This window comes from Dicentrarchus labrax, unplaced genomic scaffold, assembly GCF_905237075.1.
Source record: "Dicentrarchus labrax unplaced genomic scaffold, dlabrax2021, whole genome shotgun sequence".
Taxonomy (NCBI): Eukaryota; Metazoa; Chordata; class Actinopteri; family Moronidae; genus Dicentrarchus; species Dicentrarchus labrax.
The window spans coordinates 8,755,198-8,764,377 of NW_026136707.1; the positions used below are offsets into that span (position 1 = coordinate 8,755,198).

Below are 9,180 nucleotides of genomic sequence, written 5' to 3' on the forward strand. Positions count from 1 at the left end.
CAATAACAACATTAATGTAAGCAAAATGCAGGAATTATAATTTGACATGGTCGAAGTAAACAGAACATTGATTACCTACATTTCTTCCGCCAGTTCAATATAATTCCCATAAATCTTTAATTAAGTGCCCCAAGTGCAGCATTTCCTTTTACCGTCATTAGATAATAAGTTTAATGTTGTTCTAATTGAAGAAACAGAACAATCTTGATTTTTAACATATTTTATTGATTCATATGAAAACAGCACATTAAGATTGTGTATAGATTCAGAGCAGTAGTAGTAGTAGTAGTATTTCCTACTTCAAAGTATTGCGTAAGCTTTGTCTACTTCATTACTTCCAGGCCATACTTTGTGCAGTGAGTGAGGAAGAACAACCAATACAATTATCCTAAAACCAACAAACAGCACATAGTCAACCTTTCGACTACGAAATTCAAGCAGAATCAACTAAATGAAGGCTGCACAGTGAATTCAAATATTATTAAAATCACAGTGTGGCATATTGAGTAAAGACCCCAAAAAAAGTTTTTTTAGTTAAAACTGTGATAAAACAATCATTCCCACTAATCGTGAATTATATTGCAATAGTAAATAAAATATTATAATAAAATATGTTATCGTATTGTGCAGCATACTGTGCTGCACAATACGATAACATATTACAATACTTTATTGTGCATAAAGGCTTTGCTTTCTTTGGATTCCTAATATGATTAAAATAACTCAAAATGTATCTGAAGATTACAAATAACTAACATAATAACCCCAAGACACTTAATTACATTCACACACAACTTTTATGTTTTCTCAAGTGCACTGATACATCAAGAGAGTGGCGTTTAATTCCTCAAACCTTTATCAATAATGGCCACAAGCATCAGCCATGCTCCCAGTTATTTTGGTGTCATTTTATATTTTTAACTTTGCATAAGTGGTAAAGTAACAAAAGGCTGGTCAATGGTTCCTTCCAGTTAAAGCACATCTAAAAAAAAGTTTGGTTTTCTGCGGATCGCAGTCAGATTTCACGAATCTCATCTCTAACTCGTGCATCATGCAGCTGCATGGCTTTCAATAACCACATTACACATATCCTGGCTTTTTCTTCACTCGTTGTATGCATGTTTCTAGGGTTTTTTTATGCAGGTAACAGGACAAGAGAAGATAGACAGGAAAGAGGGGAGAGAGAGAGGCAGGACAACATGCAGCAAAGAGCCGCAGGTTGACTCAGCCTACATTGGGTGCGCGCCCTCACAGGTGAGCTATGAATGTATGCAAGTTTTAAAGTTGTTTTTAAAGTTCTGACATATTATTTTGACATTAGTCCTTTATGCCTTAAGTCAGTCTCATCATTTCATTGTTTTTGTGAAGCTTTTGTCAATGTAAATGTAGTCTTATGCATTATTTTAGCATATTTTATGTCCCATTTAACATCTTTATCTATGTATTTTTTTGTCCCCTATAGGGATATAAGGGCTCTGAACATCCCTTCGAATTGGCTGATAATAATCTTTTTATTTGATGTTCTACATAGCATTTAAATTCATCCTTGTGTGACAGGTAACATGTTGACTTCATCTTGCTTTTAAATAGTGTTTAACTTAAAAAATGGATTATTCCTGTTTTCAATCAACAACCAATTGCTCTGCAGTACACTGGCCTATCATGAGGTGTGTACGGCTATTTTTCCTGGAGCCATGGTTATTGGCGTAGCATTGAGCCCAGGGCCCAAAATAGGATACATCGTCTCCTCAAACTTGTGTGTAAATGTGACAAGGTGCTTCGCTGTTCCCCCATCCCAAAACGACACCTCTCCCTTATCTATGTTTAGCTTGACGCGGATCCTTTCGGGACGCTGCTCCACCTGCAGCTCCGTACGCTCAGGTGTTGAGGCGGTGTACACCCCTTTGCTCAGTCCTATGGACCACACACCGCGGCTTGTAGAGAGTGTGAACTTCTTTTTACGGGCCACTGACGATTTGCACACTCCCACAATCCACTTGGGGTTGTCACCAACAATGACGTCCCATCTGTGTTTCCCAGAGCTGTAACCTTCGGCACCGAGGACAAAGACACAGGGATCAAAACGCTCTGGGTTGTCAGGGACGGTCAGCCGCTCTGAGCTTTCCTTCACAGCGGTCAGGTCAGCATTCAAGGACAGCCATGGAGAGGCTGTGTTGGGGTTCAACACCACTGGATCTGTACACAGGAAGCGACAAGATTTTAACTATGTTATATTGCTAGCATTTGGTGAATATACTAACAAATGTTTGAAGGCTGAAGAAGGCTGGTATTCTTTGCCAATATTCAAGTTCCCCCAGGTGATTCCCAGCTCCCATGCTGTAATTTACTCACTATATTTGACATGGGCCTGCATGTTCTTCCAGATCTTGAAGCTCAGAGCACCAACATGCTTGCCCATATCCAAAAGAGAGTTATAAGAAAGGCCAGGGTCTGCGTGAGTCCACTGGGCTCTAAAGCAAAGGTGGCAACATGTGTCAGTTAACAGGAGACATTTGTAAATTGGCAAAACACAGCAGAAACCTGCAGAACGCAGATCTTCATCAGAGCTGAATAACAAAAATGTGCAACTATGCAGTAAATATACGGTGAAATGTACTTCCCAGTCTCCTTCGCAGTGGATATTTACACAATATGTGTGATTGCTCCAGTGAGTTTTGCAGTTACTTACTTTCTTTTTAAATTCTGGAAATTCTAAAACATAAAAGAGAGTAATTGAGATTAGTTTAATGCCATTTTTTTTGTTAAAAATGCTTAAAAGTACCAGTGTGTAGGATTTAGTGGAATCTGGCGGTGAAGTTGCAGTTGAAACATACCAATGAATATTATATTCCACCAATAGATCCTTTAACACACTGAACCTTTAAACATCAGAGACAAAACAAGGTGCAGGCTAATAAGTTTTATACATGTGTGGACGAGCTGCCTTCTCTTACCCGCAGGAGGGGCAGATCGTCATTGCCCATCTCTTTCTTCATGGTCTCAATGAGCTCGTTCAGAGCGACAACATTGTTGTTTGTGCTGGTAATGAGCTCCTGTATGGCAGCAATCTTCTCCTCCTCCTCCGCAGCCAGGGCTTTCAGACGCAGAGCTTCTTCCGTGACAAGCGCCTCGTGGAGCCTCTTGAACTCGGACTTGATCTGCTTCTCCGCCTGCCCCGCTTGATACTGTGTTAAGTAAGCAAGAGAAAAGCGTGTATGAAAATCTGTGCAGTCTGTAGTGTGCTGTATGTCAGCGAGACGCGACTGTAGCTTTACCTTGATGTACTCCACTGCGTTGCTGAGTTTAAGTGTTGTTTTCTTGTATAAATCCACTTTCTTTTCAAAAATCTGGACTTTGAAGTTCAGCTCCCTCTGCAGAGTGAAAAAGCAGAACATGAGGTAACCAAAACCTGTATTCCATATCCACCCTGGGGACTTGCTGAGACACATTAATGGAATTGAGCCATGAGCTGCATTAATGTTGTTTCATTCTCCTATGTTTAAGTCAAAAAAATCTGCAATCCTATTATAAAAGCTATAATAACTGTGTAGTAATTCAACAGTTATTATAATTAAACCCATGATACCAGAGGTCCAAGGTTCAGTTGCAGGACTATTTAACACCTGCTGACCTGCACTGACCGAGGATGTGGTCATTCACTGTGATAGAAAAGTGGGAGCAAAGCGAGAAGAAGTTGCTATGAGCTGTAGAGATGAGCCCAACAGAGAGAATATCATTTAAGTAGAATATGAAGTAGTATTAGAATTGATAGTAGGGGGGAAATTCGGAGAGAAAATTAGGCAGAGGCCTCATTTTGAGTTGAAAGGTGGCAGGGATTGTGAGATATCTCCCATAATTCAAATATATGTTGGAAATTAAAGTACAACCAGTATTTTTATTCTAGTGTTACATTAAAATGTTTCTGTCTTAAGGTAATAAATACTCTGATGAGATGATAACAGGTCAGGGCTCTTTACCTTGCACATTGGGGCTCCATCTTTGAGCGAAAAGAGCCTGTGCGTGCTGTGCAGACTGACACAGTCCACACACACAGGCTCTTCGTCCTTCTCACAGTAGAGCTCCAGCGGCTTATAGTGCAGGTTGCAGGTGTCCTCACTGGGACGCTTCGTGTTCGGCCTGAAGGTGGAATGTTTGAGGAAGGTCTCACACGCGTCGCTGAGCGCACGGTTGGAGATATCCTGTCCTCTCTCGAACTGCTCCCTGCACAAGGGACACTTGTTGTTGAAATCCAAACTTCTCTGCAGACAGTCCCGACAGAAGCTGTGGGAACAAGGCAGCAGCACGGGGTCCCGGAAGATGCCCTGACACACGGGGCAGGTCAGGTCCTGCTGGAGGGGCAAAGCCTCCTCCAGCATTTCTTCATCCATACTTTCAGCCATGGCTTCACAGGCCCGCTTCGGTTAACTTTCGTTTTTGACAGACCTTCAAACAGACGGGTACACAAAGACGCACTCGCCTGCCTCTGTGTGATATGTCAAGGCTTCACCAGTTTTCTTACGGTTTTAAAAAACAACGGATAAATAGTATCGTGAACAGGTTTACAGAGTAGAAAAGCCACAAAACTGTACGACCACAGCAAGTTGGTGTCTGTACGACTGACGCCTCTTCCGTGTTTCAGCGACTGGCGGCAAAACTGGGCTCCTTTCATACAACACTGCCCTCTGGTGGAGCTGGTAACAGGAAGCATTATGATCAGTTTCTGGTGTTGAGGCGTGCACATCTGCGCTATCTGCATACAACAGTCAACAGGTCTTATAGTTTTGTATTTTTCATTAGTTGTTATTTTTTATTTCGTTTTTAATTTTAGATTTCAACTTACTTTAGTTTTAGTTGTTTTCCAGAGTGGGTTTGCTCTTTTCAGTTTGTTTTTATTGGTAAAAAAAAAAAAAAAAAAGGTTTTAGTTCAGGTTTTATCAGTTTCAGTAGCTTATGGGGGTATAAATATATGCACTGATGCCTCCACATGCTTGTTGTGTTAACGAATTTTACCAAATTGACAAAGAATAAAACTAAAGAAATTTCAAAAAGTATAGTTTTTCTTTATCTTTAAGTTAACTTCACATATAGTTTAACCTTTTAGTTTCAGTTAACTATAATAAGCTTGCTGCACAGCTGGCAGAGTGGAGAGAAACACCGCCATATGGATGTATAAATCAGTCTCTGCAGGTGTTTGGTTGTGGGTTGTGCCCTCCCGCATAGAGACACACTTTTAGTCTCCTCTACACATTAACATGATCCAAATTAAAAATATTCACATGGCACATACAGGTGATGTCTTTTTATGTACTGTGCATTTTATTTGAATAATCTGCAAATGTTTATTATTAAACTCAGTTGTTGATGACACTTAATCCACACAAAAAAAAAGTGTAATGTTTTGTCAACTTGTATAGCCTGGTCCTGCAGAAACAACACATAATTCAATATGTTAACAAATAAACATGACCCCGAACTTAACAGTTTAGTTTTTGCCTGCACAGATAAATATCATGCCAACTTGTATCCCTGCTGGTCTCAGATAACTCAACAGTTGCAGTATCGTCATGCTGTTTCATGAGTGAATGAGGGCACCAACTGGATTCTCTGAGGGGCTTCTTGAACATTCACAAAGTGACGTTGGCTTGTGTCTTTATTCTATTCTATTTCTATTTTTAATCTATTTTTGTTTGTCTTGCAATAATAAAGCATTCCTAGTTGTCTTTGTTAAGCACAGGCTTTTTAGATTTTTTTTCTTGGCAATTTTACTTGTAAGGGAAGGATCAGAAGCTTTCTGTTATCAGGGTCTCACTCATGTTTGCTGTAACTTAGCTTAGATATTATTTGTCAAAATACTTCCTCAATGTGACTTTTTAAACCTTCATGCATTATTTAAAGCTACATTGTCATGTTTTCATAGTTTAATTTTTGCGGCTGTTTATCCTCATTTCTTAAAAGACAAAATGCCAATGATCTCATTGACTGGTCCACATACCTGTAGTGAGGTTCAATCATACAGAGGCCCCTTTACTAAAAGAAAAACAAGAGTTCATGAAAGTTCATGATTCAGATATTGCCAGCAGATGGAGCCATAGTGCCATTATGTGACACTGCGTTATGTGGTCATCAATTAGAACTGCTAAAACCACATTCAGGGTTTCCATGACATTCTGTCTTTTTCTTTTTATATGTTTGTCCTTTAAATGTCTTTCTCAGAAACCAAACCTAAAAATAAATGCACATGCGATACCTTTGCCTGTGACGACTAGGCATGCCCACTCATAGAAGCCTCTATGAGTGGGCATGGGGGAGGCAGCAGTTGGCATACAGTGTTTGTTAATATTATGAACTAAAACACCTTAAAATACTAAAATAAATGAAAATATTGTTCTATAATATCCTTACGTTCAATGAGTTTTTAAAGGCACCTTCCAACAGGTGTTCAAAACCAGTTCATTTATCACATCTGAACCACAACCGGAAGGTTTCATAGCTGTTTTAGGCTGCTCTGCCCTTCTCAAATGCAAGGTGTCAGTACATATTGATTTCACTTTGATTTTAGGATACAGGTTTTCAGTGGTGCAGCTCCAATATGTAGTAATAGCAACATATACTAACAAGTTTACAAAAATGTTTTATTCCACTCAGAAGTGTTACATTTTGCAAATAATATGCATACTATGCACAAACTGTGCATGCTGTGCTGTTAAAATGGTGAAAAGGTGAAAATGTAGTTTAACAGTCACAGCAGCAAACGTCACACAGGAAATCCACAAGTTCACTGAGGCTTTTCTCTTTTGAAAGTGAAGATGCACAAATCATCTGTTTTTGTCATGTGTGTTGCCCTCTCTTGAAGCTTTGCAGCAGGGGAGTTTCATGATCTTAATGTCAATGTAGTAAAACTTACGGGCAAAGGGTTCACAAATAAACCAAAGTGACATTCACACTGACAATGCATCTTGATTGAAGAAATGTTTCATTGTAAAATGTAGGGTCGCCTGGCATGAGATTTCAAAATACCGTTTATACCCAAGGTATATCCCTTTAATAGCTCTTTGTGTATTAGGCCATTGTGTGCAATGTTGCAAATAACATATCCTAATTATCTTATCATAGTCTTGCTATGTGAAATTACAGACAACTTCGCTCAAGGCTGGACAAAGGAGGGTAAACTACACATGAGTTGTAACAAAAAATAAGTGTATTGTTCTGCCACAAATCTTGCAGAGAACAATGGTAAAGACATGTTTTAACATGCATATAAACTACGCTAGTGAACAGTAATAGGATTCTGATATGTTCCTTTTCACCAAAAAGTTTGATTATGTTAAAAGATCTTTGAAATGACATATAGTCTTGTTCAAGTCATGGACGACAATAAGTTCCTACTTCACTGTGTCCATTCTCTGTGTATTTGCCCTAAGCAGGATTTAAGATACGATATGATAAGACGTTACTTTACTGATCCCCTGGCAGTTCAAGTTTGACTGAGTTGTGTGTAGTTTGCAGTCTCAGTCAGCGGAAGAGGTACTGGTTGCTGTGGTGTATTGGAGTCTAATGCCACAAAGAATCCACCTAAGCACTTTGAAGAACGTTGGTAGATGAGTTTGCGGCTGAAAGTTCTCCTGAGCCATCTCAACTCAGAAGAGAGAAGATGAGAGAATTTTTCCATGGTGGCTTTCAACTTCAACAGAGACGGAGAGACAGAGCTGCACAGCAATATCAATAGCAGCAGTACTAGTAGAAATGACGTGGATGATAATAACATGACTAATAATAATAATAATAATAATAATAACAATGATGATGATGATGAATGATAAGTAATGAATAATAAAATGATGGCCATGTTGTTTTCTTGGTGGCCCCCAGAGTTCATATTTTCTGTCCAGAACTTTATGTTTTAGGGAATATTGGAGTTCCCTCAACATAGACAGCAATAATGATAGGGCAGCAAAGTATTCTCTAGACCAGGAAAGCACCTGGAAAACCTGATTTTCAGCATTGGGTAATTTAATGGGAAAGGTTGCTGAGTATGAAAGAATGTTATATAGAAATTCTAATCGAGCAGAAAATATGAAGTGAAGTGGGGAAGGTATATCGTTCATGTGGATTTTATGTTGTCAAAGTCTTAATCTGTACTGAGGATTATTGTATTTAGTTATGTTATTTAATTTGTTTTCTCAAGTTTTTATGGGGTGGGGAGGGACAATGGGGAAAGACGGTACACTGGATTGTTTTACTCTGAATGCAAGTCATAAACAAACAACAACATTCTGGTTTAGTAACATACTAACAAACCCCAGTCTCCAGGCAGAGACTGATAGGCAGTCCTTATTCACTGTAGACAAGATCAAGGTGCAAAACTCTCACTATTACAGACGTTAGCAGGATCCTTTTTTTTAAAAGTATTTTTTTGGGGCTTTTTATTGCCTTTATTTGATAGTGACAGCTGAAGACAGACAAGAGAGAGGGGAAGACACGCAGCAAAAGGCCACAGGTCGGATTCAAACCCTGGGCCGCTGCAGCAAGGACTCAGCCTCGGTACATGGGACGCCAGCTCTACCGACTGGGCTAACCAGGCACCCAAACAGAATCTTTATCAGAGATTTGAGATATGAGTCCCATCCTGTTTTCTCTGTTACAACCAGATTTGGGGCAGCAGTAGCTCAGTCTGTAGGGACTTGGCTTGGGAACCGGAGGGTCAGCCTGTGTGTGTGTGTGTGTGTGTGTGTGTGTGTGTGTGTGTGTGTGTGTGTGTGTGTGTGTGTGTGTGTGTGTGTGTAAAAATAAAAGAGTGAAAAAACTATTTCCCCAATAGGGGATTAATAAAGTACATATCTTATCTTATCTTATTTTATGTGTGAGGACATTTCAGTGAATTATACTGCCCAGATACTCTGGATATGACCTCCAGTGTATCTGGGCCCTGATGGCACACTAACCTACAATGTGGTGATATCAACCGCTGTTAGTCGAAACCAGAAGCTGTAAAAGAAAGGAAGGGTTCAAACCATACAAAACCTTTCCGTCAGGTGATTCACACCAGTGAATGGAAAGTATTCTTAGGATATTTTATCTCTATGTTAACATCATAAATAATTAACGAATCTTCCTAAAATAATTTTTTCATCTTATACCAAAGGTCTGTCTCACCGCTATCATTACAGGAAATGCATAACT

General features: G+C 39.4%; 1 protein-coding gene across 1 annotated transcript; it reads right to left on the reverse strand.

Moving 5' to 3' along the window:
• Positions 1 to 204: 204 nt before the first annotated feature.
• Positions 205 to 4,654, reverse strand: trim35-28 (tripartite motif containing 35-28). The gene is made up of 6 exons (XM_051406635.1): positions 3,978 to 4,654; positions 3,276 to 3,371; positions 2,955 to 3,185; positions 2,690 to 2,712; positions 2,353 to 2,471; positions 205 to 2,196 (listed from the first exon to the last, which is right to left on the reverse strand). The coding sequence occupies exons 1-6, from the start codon at positions 4,398 to 4,400 to the stop codon at positions 1,661 to 1,663; spliced, it is 1,428 nt and encodes a 475-aa protein (XP_051262595.1). The 5' UTR covers positions 4,401 to 4,654; the 3' UTR covers positions 205 to 1,660.
• Positions 4,655 to 9,180: the final 4,526 nt, after the last annotated feature.

Coding starts and splice junctions, on each gene's coding strand:
- trim35-28 (XM_051406635.1), bottom strand. CDS start 4,400: ATGGCTGAAAGTATGGATGAAGAAATGCTGGAGGAGGCTTTGCCCCTC. Junction 3,372..3,977: donor ATGGAGCCCCAATGTGCAAG/GTAAAGAGCCCT, acceptor TTCACTCTGCAG/AGGGAGCTGAACTTCAAAGT. Junction 2,472..2,689: donor TTCCAGAATTTAAAAAGAAA/GTAAGTAACTGC, acceptor CCTTTGCTTTAG/AGCCCAGTGGACTCACGCAG.